General features: G+C 37.4%; 1 protein-coding gene across 2 annotated transcripts in view; it reads left to right on the plus strand.

Moving 5' to 3' along the window:
• The first annotated feature begins 1,995 nt into the window (after positions 1 to 1,995).
• Positions 1,996 to 18,919, plus strand: part of YEATS4 (YEATS domain containing 4) — a 75,535-nt gene continuing 58,611 nt past the window's right edge. Inside the window, exons 1-6 of one of the 2 annotated variants that reach the window (XM_037731623.1) lie at positions 1,996 to 2,896; positions 6,099 to 6,218; positions 8,296 to 8,362; positions 8,452 to 8,546; positions 13,395 to 13,487; positions 13,576 to 13,663. In XM_037731623.1, the coding sequence (XP_037587551.1) occupies positions 2,846 to 2,896; positions 6,099 to 6,218; positions 8,296 to 8,362; positions 8,452 to 8,546; positions 13,395 to 13,487; positions 13,576 to 13,663 (514 nt within the window). In that variant the 5' untranslated portion in view covers positions 1,996 to 2,845. The remainder of the gene's footprint in view (positions 2,897 to 6,098; positions 6,219 to 8,295; positions 8,363 to 8,451; positions 8,547 to 13,394; positions 13,488 to 13,575; positions 13,664 to 18,919) is intronic. The other variant, XM_017509280.2, reaches the window with a different exon arrangement.

An 18,919-nucleotide genomic window follows, 5' to 3' on the forward strand; every position in this document is an offset into this window, starting at 1 on the left:
TATTTCCATCATTCTTCAAGCACTTTCTTGTTTTCTGGCATGAGATATTCTAAGGCTCACCTTGTTCCTTCCTTGCTTCCAGAAATGGAATAGGCATTTCTCCAAGGAGCCCTGATTCCTCAAAGTGCATAACAGTATTAAAAAACAAGACCTGGGCACTAGGGTATCACTGTTCCCAGGCCCTATCAGTGAACAGAACTGGAAAGATATACGCATTTACACTATATTTGTCTCTATATCTATCTGTTTATATTGAAAATCATGAATTCACACCAATACCTCCAACTGTAACCTCACACCACAAGATTCACTCTGGTTTTCTTCTTTTCCGTGTTTTAACTCTCTTCTCTGACAGTAAGAAATTTAGCATTCATTATACTCAATATCCTTAAAATGTATCCTTAGTGCATTTATGAATTTGATGGGTTTGCCTGTATGTAACCAATTTCCCAACTCTGCCCAACATTGAGTGCCCTCCACTCAGGCTCTGACATCCCTCAGTGGGTTGTCCCCCACCTGGACACCCTCTTAACCATGTTACATCGCTGGCGTAATATGCTGAACCACTGTCCTCATAGGAAGAACAGAAATTTTTCACTCATTCCACTTCTGTATTCTAAACACCTAGAAGAGTGACTGGAACATGGTACATGCTCAATAAATATCAGTTGATCAGATTAATCTCTTGCTGATTATTTAGTATGTTCCTTCCAAGCTGAACATTCTAAGTTTTTTTTTTTTTTTTTTTCCCTCTTCAAGGCCACACGATTCCAGTACAACAGCTTGCGGATTCCAAGCCACTTCTTGGCTGTGTAAATGCAGCACGTAGACCAGCCATGGGAGGGCAGCAGAGGGCCATTACATAGGTGCAACCTTAGGCTTCAAAATTCTTTGGACCACTCTGATATGAATAAACTCAGAAAGAATCTGAGTTTATGCATGTCGGGATACCCTGAGGTGTACAAAGGATGAGTCAAGGTAAGGGAGAGAGACTTGAAGAGTGACAGCTGAGAAGCAGAGATGTCCAAGGAGTGCCAGGATAACCCAACAACACAGGCTGATTGAGGACACTGCCAGAGATTAGACCAAGTAGACTGAAGAGGGAAAGCAATGTTTGTTGGAGATTTTGTTTTAGTTTTTGATAAATATTTCTAAATCATAACAACTGTTTTTAATATCATTATGCCCCCGAACCAAATTTCTACTCTTGTTCTGGTAACAGAATAAAAATCAGTATCAACGTTTGATCATTTTCAAAAGAAACTCAGTTCCTATGTTGGTTGAAATGCAGAGTGACATCCATATGACAACTGAGCTCTTCATGTGGCACTAATTATAACTAAGCCCTGAGCACATTGCTTGCACTTCTATTTAGTGAAGTCATTTAAAAATATATTTTCTTCAAGTTGCTAAATGGAATTACTAAAAATTACAATCAGGAGTATTTTCTACTCTTTTAGCTTAATATTATTTTTTTATACTTACCTCCATGCTTAAAAATATTAGACTTATATTGCTTCTTCTTGATTTTTCCATTTTAAGATACTGACTTTCCACTATGGAAGTTAAAGATTAAACGCTACTTCCTCCTCCTTCATCCCCATCACGGTACCCTTCTCCAAAGCCCATCCTTCCAAATGTAAATTCTATTTTTGGGGGGCGGGGGGGAGTGATCAATACTCAGTATTTATGTAACCATAAATAAAATTACTTTCTTTTTTTGCATAACATTTTGTTTTCCCTATAATTAATAGCTGCATAATTCTTACAGCTGCTTAGTTTTCTGTTTGCCTGTCATGAGTTACACTCCCAAACCCTAGGTCAAATCTCCTCTCGAGGCTTCAATGCCAGCTAGAATTTTATCAATTCCATCCCTCTAAAGCAGTGTCTCCCAAAGATTTCTGACCGACTCCAAACTGGTTGCGTTGCAGTCTATGTCTGTACACAGCTTTTGTCCCGGGGCTCTTTCAGCATCATCCTGGGATTTTATTATTTTGTGTTTCATAATTATATTTCCTGTATTTCATAATTTCCTCCTTCTTGATTATTCTCTCATTTTGGTGGATCAGATCTAGAGGATCTTCCTGGAGGTACTGGGAAAAGTAAGACAGGTACTATTTTGTGTGTGTAGTGATTTAACACGTCTGAAACTATTCTAGTCACACACTCGATTGGTAGTTATACGAATACTGAAGACTAAACTGGAAGTAACTTTCCCTCAGAGTTTTGAAGACAGTACCGTATGGCTTCCTAGATTCTAATGATTCTATCGAGCAATCTGCAGCCACTCTGGATTCCAGTCTTTATAACACGGAAGGGTGTGGATCTCTTTATCCTCGACGTGCGGAAAATTCACAATGATATGTCTTGAGGTGGATGATTTAATATTTGTGCTGGGTGCTTGGTAGGATCTTCCAGGGTGAATTCATATCCTTAACATCTGGACAACTTTCTTATGTCATTTATTGATTATTTCCTTCCTTCCAATTTTTCTGGTTTGAAACTTCTGGGCTGGTTTTGTGATGTGACTGCACCAGCCACGCGCGTGCGCAGTGTGCACTGCGTGTGCACACGCGAGCCCGTTGCGCCTGCGCACGGCGCTGCCGTCGCCCCTCCTTCCGTTGCGCTCTCCACCTGCGCGGGGTTGAAAGGCCTTCAGGAAAGCTGTCAGCCAGGGCAGTTGACGGTTACTCAGCGCCACGAGCCCTACTAACTCCTCCTCCCTCGGCGAGAAACTCTCCGCCTGGGCCCGCGTGAGAGGAGCGCAGCCTCTGAGGGGAGTGGCGACCCCGCCAGCCCCGGTCTCTTTCCCAGGCGGCGGCGGCGGCTTCTTCCGTGGGACAATATGTTCAAGAGAATGGCCGAATTTGGGCCTGACTCCGGCGGGAGAGTAAAGGTCAGTGTCCGACCCCTGCCCCTTCCGGGGTGGTTCTTCCGCCCCGTTCCTCCCTGCGCGGTGCGGGGAGGGCCCTCTGGGTTTCTTTTCGCGCCTTCTCTCCTGCGATTTGAACCATGGTTTCAAGGCGGAGAACGAGTCAAAGCCGGCGTTCATTGGGCCCCAACTTCCTCGCGTCATTGCCAACTCCCATCCCCGCCAAAACACAAACAGATCCGTGGTGGCTTGGGGAAACCTAGGCATGGCTGCTGAGGAAACGGGCCACTCCGAGGGCTGGGAAAGCTCGGCTTGGTGCACATTCGCTACAAACCTAGGTTATTGGTAAAGCGGTGACAACACACACCTGGTGTAAAGATAACAGTATCTGTAGCAGGCAGGGCGCGGTGGCTCACGCCTGTAATCCCAGCATTTTGGGAGGCCGAGGCGGGCTGATCACGAGGTCAGGAGTTCAAGACCAGCCTGGCCAATATGGTGACACCCCCATCTCTACTAAAAATACAAAAATTAGCCAGGCTTGGTGACGCGCGTTTGTGTTCCCAGCTACTCGGAAGACTGAGGCAGAAGAATCGCTTGAACCTGGGAGTCGGAGGTTGCAGTGAGCTGATATAGGGCCACTGCACTCCGGCCTGGGCGACAGAGGGAGACTCTGTCTCCAATCAATCAATCAATCAATAGACTCTGTCTCAACTAACTGTAGCAAATAGTCGCTGAGCGCTTACCTGCAGTATTTCCAAGCGATAACTGAGGCACCAAGGTGGAGGAAAGCTAAGAAAATTTGCCGGAATTCACATTGCTCACAAAGCCCCAAAGCAAGAGCCTAACAGTGTGCGTGGCACATAGGGAACATTCAGTAAATGTCAACTTCTGTTTTTGATGAAATTTTCATAGAGCCTATCGTAATGTTTTGACATTGTGACATTTATTTTTCTCACACTTTCCCACATCCTCTGGCATGTTAATTTTTAAGGCAGGACCCACTGGCTCCTGATAAAACAACTATTGTACCCCCGATTTTTATTTATAGAGGAAAGGATATTTTCTTTAAAAAGAATCACCCACTTTTTTCTTTTCTTTTTTTTTTTTTTTATTCCCTTCTAACACGCTGCTGGAAGAATCACCCACTTTTGTACCAAAATAGTTAATCTGTAGGTTTTTAAAATCCTTATCTGTGTCATATTTTTACATAATTATTATTACATTTGACTACAGGCAGGGTCTCTGTTACCCAGGCTGGAGTCCTTTGCCTGGTCATACTTCATTGCAGCCACAAACTCCTGGGCTCAAGCGATCCTCTCGCGTCAGCCTCCCGAGTAGCTAGGGCTTCAGACGGGAGGCACACTGCCAGCGAGAAATTGGGGATTTATTTCTCTTTGCTGATTGTTAATTCGTTCTTTCAGCCATCTTTTTCCAATTTAGCTTAGTTTCATCTAGGTAGAAATCTTGACAAGTGATTTCCCTTTTCATCGTTGATGACCTCTGCAAGTTCGTAGCAGCACCTTAGCAGCTATGGGCTCTATTATACCCTCCCAGTGTCAGCGCCCTTGTACTCATTCGATCAGGCCTTCAACTTGAAGCCCAATCTGTGGTTCCCACAAAAGTGTCATCAGTAGCACTGTGATTTTAAGTTCTCATACAAACTGCTTGCCTTCTTCTGAACTAACTTTAGATTTATAGGTGTTGGATGTTGGAGTAGTTAATCAGCCACGAAGTTTTTCCATTTTCGTTCACTGGTTTTCTTCATTTTTTTCTTTTTCTCTTTTTTTTTTGAGACAGAGTCTCTGTCTTCCAAGCTGGAATGCAGTGGTGCAATCTCGGCCTATTGCAACCTGTACTTCCCGGGTTCAAGCGATTCTTCTGCCTCAGCCCACCAAATAGCTGAGACTACAGGTGTGTACCACCATGCCCAGCTAATGTCTTGGTATTTTTTTAGTAGAGGCGGAGTTTCGTCATGTTGGCCAGGCGGGTCTCGAATGCCTGACCTCAGGTGATTCACCCGCCTCAGCCTCCAGAAGTGCTGGGATTACAGGCATGAGCCACTGCCCCTGGCTGCTTTTCTCCATTTCTTCTTGTTAATTACATTTGCCCAGCACTTTTCACATGTGGTAAATCTTGCTCTTTGTCCTTCAGATACATTTCTGCAATTGAGCCATTGGTTTCAGATTCATGTGCAACATTCAGTATTTTCACTTCAATTGAAACTTTTTTTCTTTTCCATCATAATCTGTCAATACTCACTGCCTTTGCACTTACCAGATATAAGAAATATGTATGTTAAACTAAGAACAAATGTAGCAAACATGTCGTCAGCCAGTGTTTACCAAGCTTCTGTCATCCAAGTGCCACTTGGCCATTTTTGCTATGTCTGAATCCAACTGTAATATTTATTTTAACATTTACATTTAAATCAATTTAATTTTTAAAAGCCTCTAAGTGTTCATGTTTTTGAAATTATAGGGTTGTTGTAATTGTTGAGACGGTCTCACTTTGTTGCCCAAGGCTGGAGTGCAGTGGCATGATCTTGGCTCACTGCAGTCTCTGCCTCCCAGGTTCAAGCAATTCCTGCCTCACCCTCCCAAGTAGCTGGGATTCCAGATGCCTGCCACCACACCTGGCTAATTTTTGTATTTTTAGAAAAGATGGGGTTTTGCCATGTTGGCTAGGCTGGTCTCAAACCCCTGACCTCAGGTGATCCACCTGCCTCAGTGAAATTGTAGGTTTTAATTTCTAGTTACAGTTTTCTTTTTTTAAATACTGATTAAACACATAAGTTAAAAAGTGAAAAATGTTTGACCTTTATTCTACCTCTCACAAATTGCTGTTAATATTTATGCTATACTTTGAGAAACACTGCCACAGACTGGGTGATAAAGGCATTACCACAGGTGATGCCAGTCAGAATTGGCAAATTTTATTTTAATGCCTAGCTTTCGGTGTTTAAGTAAAAGGCCTTTTGCATTTCTTTTAACAAAACTCTCAAAGTGCTTTACTTGGTAACTTAAATAAAAACATTTTCACAGAGGGAACATTGTAATTCTGTTGTTTTTTTGTATTAATATGAAATGAGGATAAGTGTCTGATTTGAGAGAAATCCTGTGAGCAAACTATAGATTGTTATTCTTTGAAACAGGTTTTCAGAGCTCTTATTCTGCTTATTTAGGTAATGGTACAATATTAATTGATTTTAAAATTATTTTTCTTTTAGGGGGTTACTATTGTTAAACCAATAGTTTATGGTAATGTTGCTCGGTATTTTGGAAAGAAAAGAGAAGAAGATGGGCACACTCATCAGTGGACAGTATATGTAAAACCATATAGAAATGAGGTAGGCACTCGTTTTTTTCTGTAACCGTTTTGCTTAAAGTTGTCCGTAATTTGTTTTGCCTAAAGATAACCTGTAATTTTTAATAGTAACTTTCTGATTATAAAATTGGCCCATTGTAGGAATGTTGTCAAAAAGTTTTTGAAAAAAATAGAGAACTGTCATCTTCATAAAATAGTAGAAACCAATTTTCCAAAAGTGTTTTTTAATTAAAATTAAGGTAACAAGAACTATTATGGTATAAATACAGTACAAGTACACCTTCCTAACATCATATCTCAAATTAATATAGTATTTAATTAGGAGTTTCAGGAATAAGCAGCTAATCCTTAAAGTGATAATGTGGCAGTAAGACCATCAAAGAATGTGAAAGATAGCTCTGCTGTGTCATCTGATTGCTGGTAATTTTGTTTCATTGCTGAATCTTCTTTAACAGATATTTATTGAGTGAGTAAATTATTCCTCTATTTAAAACCCTTCAAAGTCCACCCAAAAACTTGCATATGAACGTTGATACCAGCATTATTCATAATAGCCAAAAGGAGGAAACAACCCACGTGTCTATCAGCTAATGAATGGATAAATAAAATGTGGTATATCCATACAATTGAATATTATCAGGCAATAAAAAGTAAAGTACTGATACATGCTACTACGTGATGGAACTTGAAAGTGTTATGCTAAGTCAAAGAAGGAGATATTAAAAAGGCCACATATTATATACTTTTATTTATATGAAATGTCCAGAAGGGGCAAATCCATAGACAAAGAAAATAAATAAGTGGTTGCCAGTAGGTGGCAAGGAATGGTATTGGAGTAAGTGCTAACGGATATGGCTTTCTTTTATGTGATAAAAATATTCTACAATTGTAGTTATGAGACTCTGTAAATATAACTAAAAACCATTGGCTAGGCGAAGTGGCTCATTCCTGTAATCCCAGCACTTTGGGAGGCCCAAGTGGGAGGATTACTTGAGCCCAGGAGAGTGAGACCAGACAGGCAACATAGTGAGACTCCATTGCTAAAGAAAGAATAAAAGAAGATATCATTACAGTAAGATTTCAGTTTATTTTTTAAATAATAAAGTTAGATATCAATGTAGATAAAAGCACATTTAGAAATTTCTAAAAGTAAATTAAAAAGTTAATAAGCATTACTATTGAACATGAGTTATTGTTTTGCATTTTTTATTCTTCTATAATGAGTTATATTTTTAAAGGCCACTTTTGCCAACAGAAGCCCTTTTATGTGCCATAAGTAATGAATATTCTCTGTACTTCAAAATGAAATCAAGAAAAAGAAGAGTTTTTGTATTCAACAGTCTTATATTGCTTTAAATTAGTTGTCCTTAGCTTTATGTAATATAATTTTTTTTTTTTTTTGAGACGGACTTTCTCTCTTGTTGCCCAGGCTGGAGTGCAGTAGCCTGATCTCGGCTTACTGCAACTTCTGCCTCCTAGGTTCAAGCGATTCTCCTGCCTCAACCTCCCAAGTAGCTGGGATTACAGGTGCGCACCACCCTGCCTGGCTAATTTTTTGTATTTTTAGTAGAGATGGGGTTTCACCATGTTGGCCAGGCTGGTCTCAAACTCCTGACCTCATCCTCCTTGGCCTCCCAAACTGCTGGAATTACAAGCATGAGCCACCATGCCTGGCCTATGTAATGTAATTTTATTCTTTGAAATTGACTATAGATTTGCCTTGGTTTATATGATTATTTCTGTAACAGTCCCAGATATGTACTGTTGTTTTAATGGAAAAAAATCAAAATTGATTTAGAGTATTATCTGTAGAGGTATATAAAAACAAGATTTGCAAAAAAAAAAAAAAAAGTGAATCAGGGACATGTATTTTTATATGTTACACATTATGAAAGAATTCAACACAGTCTTCCTTTGTTTTTGTTTTTCAAAAAGAGCAAAATAACTTCTCAGGTATAATTCATGTTTTTTAGAAAATTAGGTTCTATAAAATTTGAGGGGAAGTATGTTTTTTTAAAATTAGGTACGTATGTTTAGTGTATTTTTTTTCCTAGTTTTCATATGTAGGTCATAAAACTAATTAATTCCTTATATTTTAGGATATGTCAGCATATGTGAAGAAAATCCAGTTTAAATTACATGAAAGCTATGGCAATCCTTTAAGAGGTACAATATAGTCTTTTGATACACAATATCCAAAGTTAAAAACAGCTAGGAAACTAAACTGATAATTTACTATTGTTTTCTCTCTTTAGTTGTTACTAAGCCTCCATATGAAATTACTGAAACAGGATGGGGTGAATTCGAAATAATCATCAAAATATTTTTCATTGATCCCAATGAAAGACCCGTAAGTAGTATTAATCTTTGTAAATATAAAATAGATTTCTTAGTAAATGTGAAAATGTAGTAATACTTATTGAATAGTGTTCATTCACATGTGTTTTATGTAAATTATGGCACAGTGTATCTTGACATGAGTTAAGCTTTTCATTTTTAAGTGAAGTACTTTTCAAAATCCTTTTTTTTTTCCCCAAGTATGGGAAGAAATAACCTGAACATATATTGGAAAGAAACCAGGGAAATCAGATAATCACTGCAGCAAAAAAAAAAAATTAAAACTGTTACTTTCATTTGGTTGTTAGTAATAAACAAATTGAGCCCATATGCCGTGTAAAATGGTTTTTATAGTTTTTGCTAAACACCAAGAAATAGTTTTTTGCTTTTTTAAGCTGTCATCGGTACTAGTGCTTTATATTATATCTTATTTATGAGTCTTTATTTTTTATAACCACTGGCTTTTTCATCTTTTGATCTCTTCTTACCAGATTGTTGCTTGATAATGTAAAAAGTCCCTTCAGACTTTTCAGGCTTTTGCTTTCATCCTTAGCAACTTTGTTAGGTTGTAATATCCTCATTTTAGAGATCAGGATACCAAGGCTTAGAGGTCAAATCACTGCTCAGAAACATTCAGTTAATTATGGTAGAGCTAGTTTTTGAACCCAGATATTTGCATTCATACCTTTTTCTAGTATTTTTTCTTTTGGGTAAAACCACTAAGCCTTTTTTTTTTTTTTTTTTTTTTTTTAAACTATAGGGTCGAAACTTGGTAATGGCTCTCACATTCCACATATATGGCTGGGGTTTAACTCCAATTTCAAGGCTTTAACATTCAACACCATTAATTTTATCTCGTTAGAATCACATCATTCTTTTATCACCAAACATTTACATTTTAATTATCAGATTATGTTTTTTAAACTGTGTAGGTATTTTTATTAAAGGAGCTAAATATCACCTGGGCCAGCATTTCAGCAAACTAATTCCTAACTGGCTGCATCAGAAACACCTGAGGTGCTTGCTTATTTATTTATTTTTGGTGAGGTGCTTTTTAAAAATTCAAACTCCCAGGTCTCACCTTTTGGAGAGTCTGATTCAGTGGGTTTGGAATGGGGCCAGTACCCGAGCTTATTTTGATGCACGGTGAGATTTGGGACCCATTGACTTAGGCTGACTCTTCTCTTCCTATGTAGGAATTTATTTAAGGCAATCTCTCAAATGAGTATCTCATTTGGGCTTGCATATCTCCAATATGGAGAATTATGCCACTAAGTAAAACACCCCTATTCAAGATTGGGGTAATTTTAGTTTTAAGAAAGGTGTACTTCATGTTACGCTTCCTGAACTTTTTACTGATTACTATTCATACATTAGTTTTCTTTTCTCATGAGTAAACATCCATAGCCCCTTTAAAAGTTGTTCATATTTTCATATGAAGAAGTTTTTAGATTTCCTACCATCCATGTTGCCCTTCAGGAAAACACACTAATGTTATATTTTGTTTGGCAATGTTTTTTTCTTTTGAGACAGAGTTACACTCTGTTGCCCAGGCTGGTGTGCAATAGCATAAACATGACTCACTGCAGCGCCCATCTCCTGGGCTCAAACAATCCTTCTGCCTCAGACTCCTTAGTAGATGGGATCACAGGTGCCTGCCACCACGCTCAGCTAATTTTTTATTTTCTGTAGAGATGGGGGCTTGCCATGTTGCTCAGGCTGATCTCAAATTTCTGGACACAAGCAGTCCTCTCACCTTGCCATCCCAACATGCTAGGATTACAGCGTGAGCCACCATGAACGGCCAAGAAATTATTAAATATAATGTCTGCTATTTGCAAGATACTGTTTAAGGGATTGAGAAGGATACTAAGATGAGACACTGACCTTAATGAGAATAGTTTATTAGGGAAAATAAACTATAGAATTTAGCAGATGTTGACAGGGAGAGAGAAGCAGCCCATGATGGTACTAGAGCAGAAGCTCTTTTTAACTTTGTAAGATTGCTCCGTTTTCATTTTTGAGAATATGCTGCCTTACCTCCCTGTCTCCTCATCTGTTATCCCCATCCCCAGTTGGAAAATAAATCTATGAAAGAAATCAATATATCCTGTAACCTCATTATGAGACAGCTCTCGAAGTCAATCTTAGAAGGTAAAATAATATAACCTACGGCACTGCTGTAGTGATTAATGTATTGAATAGGTTCCCATATAGATCTACATAGACCTGAATTTTATTTCTTAAGAAGTATTATAGTGTTTTTTAGTATAATTAGACTATTGTATTTTTTCAATAGTTGGCTCTTATAGAAAATGTCAAATGAAGGTTTATTTAAAATATATAAGAAAGACAACTTGGTTGGAAGGTAAATTGTGATTTACTTCTGTTACGCAGTAACATATTATACAGATCAAGCCACTATAAAAAGAATTGTTGTTTCTAAAAGCAAAATGCCAAATTGAGTTTTCATTCCTAGAAATAGGGATTTCTAGGCAAGTATAGGCAGTTTCATTGTTCTAAGAATTTTCAAATACCACTCAAAATCAGGGACATCTGTCTTGAAATGTTTTTATTGCCTATATCGGCATGAATGCCTCTGAAAGTCCAAATAATAAATTTAGGGAAGGACAGTTTTATGATGTAATTGTAAGAATTTTTAATTATAAAAGTCAGGTGTGCACCTGGTTTTGAAAGAAGATTTTTGAAATAAGTGCAATTCTTCTGTATTAGTTTTCTCGTACCACAAACTGGGTGGATTAAAACAACAGAAATTTATTCCCACATATCTGAAGGCTAGAAGTCTGAAATCAAGGTGTTGCCCTTTAGGGGAGCATCTTTCCTTGCCTCTTCCAGCCCCAGATGTTCCTTGGCTATTGGCAATATAATTCTGATATCTTCCTTCATTGTCACATGGCCTTATCTTTCTCCCTGGTCTCTGTGTCTTCTTCTTTTATAAGGCCACCATTCATATTGGATTATGCTCCACCCTAAATGACTTTATCTTAATTATACCTGCAAAGACCCTGTTTCCAAATAATGTCACATCCACAGGAACTAAGAATTAGGACTTCATATCTTTTGTGTGCATTTGTAGTCCCAGTTATTTGGGAGGTTGAAGCAGGAGGATCATTTGAGCTTGGGAGTTCAAGACCAGCCTGGGCAACATAATGAGACTCCCATCTCAAAACAAAACAGAGTTTTTGCAGGGAGGTCACAATTCAGCCCATACCATCTTCTTTCTCCCATTTTTGACCCCTTTTCCAAGAAAACCACTTTTTAACAGTTACCTGTTTTGAGTTCGTCTAGAAATTACTCACTCCTATGCATCTCATATATTTAAATCCCTAATACTGGATTTCTCGACTTTAGATAGTATCTTTCAGGGCCTAATGATTACAGAACATTTTCTTCCTTTTTCTTCTTCTTTCCAAGTTTCTTTTTTTCATTTTGCTGAAGGAATTTCTTTAGAAAGGATACCTGAGAAACAAACTTTCAGAGCCATTGGCCATCTGAAATGTTCTTATTTTTTCTTCATACTTCATTGTTGGGGTGAAAAATACTAGGCACTAAAGGTAGATAGGCTTTCTTGTCTAGAGTGGAGAGAGAAGGGAAGGTCCAAAAGCCCAGCTACCTTATAGCATTCTTGACTTTGATACTTGCCAACTCTGAGCTTGGAGCACTGTAGAGCTCCTGGGAGCTCTGGCTCCCACCTCTGAGGCAATTTTCTTAAGTTTTCTGGCTGTGGTTTTTCTCTGTTACTGTTTATTATCCTGCTTGGTAGACTTATCTGCTTTCTGTCTAGAAATTTGTCAAATTATTTGCTTTAAAGAATTTGATACATAATTCATGCTCTCATTTTGTAGATTGTCTGTCTTTACTGTTACTTTAGTAGAATTCTGTGTATTTCCTTCCTCGCTTTTCTGTATTCTTAGTGTATCGTCTTGGGCATAGAAGATGTCCTTTAAGTAGGATACTTCTGCTTGCTGAGCCATGTCCAGGGAAATCTGACATTCTGTTAATTGAGCTAGATTGTCTTTATGGGGAATGGATGGTGCTTGTTTAAATTCAGTTGCAAGGAATTTTATATTTTCTGACTTTTTCAGTGTACCCTTCCTTGCTCCCTATTTCGTGACTTTTTGAAGAACAGCATTCTCTCACAATGATTTTAGCTAACTTTTTGGAAAATTATTTGAGGTTTTCACAACTTCAACAAGAACTCTGATGTTTTCCCAACTAGATTTTGTTTTGCTAAAATAATCACACATTGTGCTTTGAAGCTTTTCCCTTGATGTCTTACTGTACCTGTTTTTAAGTATTTGAAGACATGTTGCTCTTCTCAAAGTGAATTGTCACTGACTTTTAATTTATTTATTATGTCATTTACGTAATAATCTTATGGATCCCCAAAGAAATTATCTTTCCCTCACTGAACTTTTTCATTCCTTTTAAAAGTATCAAATCTTTTATTCCCCACGGTAAATTTGTAAACTCCAATCTTCAAAAGCAGTTGTCACAATTAACCGACTTATGTAAGTAAAAGAATTCATGTTTCAGTGATTTATCAGCTTAATTTCCATAGTTTTATCTTGTGCTACTTTTATAGTTTCTTCCCTAGAGATTCTTGAACAGATTTTTAATTACACTCTTCAGAATATTCATGTTAAGTAGATACGAATGTATCTAATAGGAAAATAAAGGTACAGAAAGTTTGAGTGATTTGTTGTAATAAGTTGCAATTGAAACAAGATCATGAGTTTGACATGTATACATTTATTCCAGTCTCTAATTTAGTTAAAAGACAGTGTCTTGTGATGATAAAAACCATTGCACAGATGTGACATCTCTTTTTATTTCGCAGGTAACCCTTTATCATTTGCTAAAGCTGTTTCAGTCGGACACCAATGCAATGCTGGGGAAAAAGACAGTGGTTTCAGAGTTCTATGATGAAATGGTAAGAAGATTTTATAATGATAGTTTTAAAACTATTTGAAGTGGAGAACTTTGAAGTTACTGGGTTTTTGTTCATTCTGTCCCATTAGATATTTCAAGACCCAACAGCAATGATGCAACAATTATTGACAACATCACGTCAGCTAACATTAGGAGCCTACAAGCATGAAACGGAATGTAAGTGCCATATATTCATAATTCTGAAAAATATCGTATTCTGTAATGGTGAAAGGATTGTATGTGCATGTGTCTTTATAATAGAATGATTTATAATCATACAATTAGTACCTTTTAAACTTTAAAAACAATGATACAGGTAAGTTTTTTGGGTGTTAAAAACAAGATGTGTATTACAGTAGAACATGTAACAAGGATGTTTTAAATTGTTCCCAAGTACCCTACTTTCTTTTTTTTTCTTTTTAAATTAATTAGTTATACTTAAGGTTCTGGGGTACATGTGCAGAATGTGCAGTTTTGTTACATAGGTATACACATGCCCTGATGGTTTGCTCTATCTATCACCTTGTCATCTATGTTAGGTATTTCTCCTAATGCTAACCCTTCCCAGTCCTCCCACCTCCTGCTATCCTTCCCCTATCCCCTACCCCCTGACAGGCCCTGGTGTGTGATGTTCCCCCTCGCCCCCATATCCATGTGTTCTCATTGTTCAACTCTTACTTATGAGTGAGACCATGTGGTGTTTGGTTTTCTGTTCTTGTATCAGTTTGCTAAGAATAATGGTTTCCAGCTTTATCCATTCCTTCCTGCAAAGGACATGAACTCATCCTTTTTTATGGCTGCATAGTATTCCATGGTGTATATGTGCCACATTTTCTTTATCCAGTCTATCTTTGATGGGCATTTGGGTTGGTTCCGAGTCTTTGCTATTATGAACAGTGTTGCAATAAATACATGTGTAATGTGTCTTTATAATAGAATGATTTATAATCCTTTGGTTATATACCCAGTAATGAGATTGCTGGGTCAAATGGTATTTCTGGTTCTAGATCCTTGGTGAATTGCCACTCTGTCTTCCACAATGCTTAAACTAACTTACACTCCCACCAACAGTGTAAAATTGTTCCACACGCTCTCCGGCATCTCGTTTCCTGACTTTTTAATGATCACCATTCTAGCTGGTGTGAGATGGTATCTTTCTCTAATGACCAATGATGATGAGCTTCCTTTCGTATGTTTCTTGGCTGCATAAATGTCTTCTTTTGAAAAGTGTCTATTCATGTCCTTTGCCCACTTTTTGATGGGGTTGTTTTTTTTTTTTTTCTTTTTCTTGTAAATTTAAGTTCTTTGTAGATTCTGGATATTAGCCTTTTATCAGATGGGTAGATTGCAAAAATTTTTTCCCATTCTGTTGGTTGCCAGTTCATGCTAAGGATAGTTTCTTTTGCTGTGCAAAAGCTCTGGAGTTTAATTAGATCCCATTTGTCTATTTTGGCTTTTGCTACCATTGCTTTTGGTGTTTTAGTCATTAAGTCCTTGCCCATGCCTATGCCCTGAATGGTGTTGCCTAAGTTTTCTTCTAGGGTTTTTATGGTGTTTGGTCTTATGTTTAAATCTTTAATCCATCTTGAGTTAATTTTTGTATAAGGTGTAAGGAGGGGATCCAGTTTCAGCTTTCTGCATATGACTAGCCAGTTTTCCCAACACTATTTATTAAATAGGGAATCCTTTCCCCGCTGCTTTTTTTTGGTCAGGTTTATCAAAGATCAGATAGTTGTAGATGTATAGCTTTGTTTCTGAGGCCTCTGTTCTGTTTATTGGTCTATATCTCTGTTTTGGTACCAGTACCATGCTGTTTTGATTGCAGTAGCCTTATAGTATAGTTTAAAGTCAGGTAGCATGATACTTCCAGCTTTGTTTTTTCTTTTTTTATCTTAGGATTGTCTTGGCTATGTGGGCTCTTTTTTGGTTCCATATGGATTTTAAGGTGGTTTTCTCCAATTTTGTGAAGAAAGTCAATGGTAGCTTGATGGGGATAGCGTTGAATCTGTACATTACTTTGGGCAGTATGACCATTTTCACAACATTGATTCTTCCTAACCGTGAGTATGGAATGTTTCTTCCATTTGTTTGTGTCCTCTCTTATTTCCTCGAGCAGTAGTTTGTAGTTCTCCTTGAAGAGGTCCTTCACATCCCTTTTTAGTTGTATTCCTAGTTATTATATTCTCTTTGTAGCAATTATGAATGGCAGTTCGTTCTTGATTTGGCTCTTTCTAAGTCTGTTATTGGTGTATAGGAATGCTTGTGATTTCTGCACATTGATTTTGTATCCTAAGACTGCTGAAGTTGCTTATCAGCTGAAGGAGATTTTGGGCTGAGACAATGTGGTCTTGTAAATATACAATTATGTCATCTGCAAATAGAGACAATTTCACTTTTTCTTTTCCTAATTGAATATGCTTTATTTCATTTCCTTGCCTGATTGCCCTGGCCAGAACTTCCAATACTATGTTGAAATGGAGTGGTGAGAGAGGGCATCCTTGTCTTATACCAATTTTCAAAGGCAGTGCTTTCAGTTTTTGCCCATTCAGTATGCTATTAGTTTGTCATAAATAGCTGTTATTATTTTGAGATATGTTCCATTGATACCTAGTTTATTGAGAATTTTTAGCATAAAGGCCAAGTAGCCTACTGTCAAGAAGGGTGAAATACAGCCTGTCACATTCCCTGAAGTATTTTTGTCTATTTTAATTCCCTAATTACATTTAAGCATAGTTTTTCATTAGTCTTGCTTAGCCTGTCATTTTCTGTTTACTAGTCTTTGCTAATAAAGTCTATATGAAGAACCTTGTAGGACATAATTATACTTTTGTGTACTGTGAACTAGTTTATCTTGTATTTTTGCCAATGTCATTTTACATAGTTTCAGAGAAATGCTCAAGTGTTGACTATCTGACTGCCACATTGATAATTGGTCATAGTACAATTTCTCACCAAGCTAACATGGTCTCAGAATCCTGTACACATTCATCCATGCATCTATTCTCAGTTATTTCAATTGGCATTTAATATAAAATCTATTTGTCATCCCTATATTAACATTTATGTCACTGTTTAGTCATTTATTTGATCATTCATTTATTATAATATATAGTGGATACCAGTTGCATGCCAAGCATTGTTCTGGGTGCTAGGTGCTGAAGTTAGAGCAGAGTCCCAATCAGACAAAAAGCTCTATTCTCATGGGCCCTACATTCTAGTGGGAGGAAGATAGGTATTAAGTAAATAGAATAAGCAAGTATAAGGTAATGATTAGGTGCTATGATGAAAAACAGTGGAGCAGGGAGCATCTTTGGTGGGAGGAGATGGCTGGAGTTTTACATACTGATATCAAAAATATCAGTGAGGAAATGCTTTCTGAACATTTGGAGACCTAAAGGAGTAAGGGAATGATCTAAGAGAAGAATGTTATATGTAGAAGGAGCAGTGAAGATAAAGGCCCTGAGGTAAGAACATGGCTGAGGAACAGCAAGAAGTCCAGTGCGACTAGAGTAGAGTGAACAAGAGGACAATGAGATGAGATCAGAGAGGTTAATAGGGAACTAGGTCATATAGGGACTTGTGGGTAAACTGTAAGGACTTTAAATTATTAAACTGAAATGTGAAGTCATTTGTTGACTTTTGAACAAAGGAATGACATTATTAGATTTAACTTCTTTCAAATGTTTAATTTTGTGGATATGTAGTAGGTGTATATATTTATTGGGTACATGGGATATTTTGATACAGGCATACAATGTCTAAAAATTACATCCAGGAAATGAGATATTCATCACCTCAAGCGTTTATCCTTTTTGTTACAATCCAAATGTACCCTTTTGGTTATTTTTAAATGTACAGTTACATAATTATTGACTATAGTCACCCTGTTGCACTATCAAATACTTAAATCTTGTTCATTCTTTCTATTTTTTGTACCCATAACCATCCCTCACCCACCCACCCACTATCTCTGGTAACTGTCATTTTATCTGTATCTCATGAGTTCATTTTTTGTTGTTGTTGCTGAGACAGAGTCTCACTCTGTTGGCCTGGCTAAAGTACAGGGGCAAAATCTCAGCTCACTGCAACCTCCATCTCCCAGGCTCAAGCAATTCTCCTGCCTCAGCCTCCTGTGTAGTTGGGATTACAGGCTTGTACCACCTCACCTGGCTCATTTTTTTTTGTATTTTTAGTAGAGACAGGGTTTCACCATGTTGGCCAAGCTGGTCTTGAACTCCTGACCTCAGGTAATCCACCTGCCTTGGCCTCCCAAAGAGCTGGGATTACAGGCATGAACCACCATGCCCGGATGAGTTGTTTTAATTTTTAGCTCCCACAAATAAGTGAGAACATATTATGTTTGTCTTTTTGTGCCTGGCTTACTTCACTTAACATAATGACCTTCAGTCCCATCCATGTTGTTGCTAATGACAGGGTTTCATTCTTTTTTTTATTGCCCAATTTTTCAATTCTTAATCTCTTCATTGACCTACTGGTCATTCAGAAGCATATTGTGTAAATTTCATGTGTTTGTATAGTTTCCAGAATTCCTCTTGTGATTGATTTCTAATTTTATTCCATTATAGTCACAGAAGATACTTCACAATACTTTTTTTTTTTTCTTTAATGTTTTAAGACTTGTTTTGTGGCCTAACATCATATGGTCTTTATCCTTGAGGATGATCCAGGAGCTCAGGAGAAGAAAGTGTATTCTGCAGCCATTTGATTAAATGTTCTGTAAATATCTATTAAGTTCATTTGGCCTATTTTGCAGATTAAGTCCAATGTTACTTTTTGTTAATTTTCTGTCTGATCTGTTCAGTGCTGAAAATTGGATGTTGAAGACTCCAGGTATTATTGTACTGGGGTCTATCTCTCTTAAGCTTTAACAATATTTACTTTATGTATCTGACTGCTTTACTGTTAGGTGCATATATGGTTTACAATTGTTATATCCTCTTGCTGAATTAACTCCTGTATCATTATATAATGACCCTGTCTCTTTTTATAGTTTTTGTTTTGAAGTCTGTTTTGTCTGATGTCAGTATTGCTACTCTTTTTTTGATTTTCAGTTGCAGGCAATATCTCTTTCCATCCCTTTATTTTCAGTCTAGTGTGTCTTTATAGGTAAAGTGTGTTTCTTAAAGGCAGCACATCACTGTGTGTTGTTTTTCCATCCATTTAGCCACTCTTATGGCTAAATTTTGATTAGAGACTTTAGTCCATTTACATTCATTGATATTGATGTTTACATTCATTAGTATTGATAAGTAAGGACTTCTGCCATTTTATTTTTCTGATTGTTTGATGGTCCTCTCATTCTTCTTTCCTTTCTTCCTGTTTTCCTTTTAGTGAAGGTGATTTTCTGTGGTGGTGTGTTTTAATTTCTTCTTCCTTTTAGATTATAATTTTGAGATTAACAGGGAGAATGAA

Source organism: Cebus imitator, unplaced genomic scaffold, assembly GCF_001604975.1.
Source record: "Cebus imitator isolate Cc_AM_T3 unplaced genomic scaffold, Cebus_imitator-1.0 Scaffold414, whole genome shotgun sequence".
Taxonomy (NCBI): domain Eukaryota; kingdom Metazoa; phylum Chordata; class Mammalia; order Primates; family Cebidae; genus Cebus; species Cebus imitator.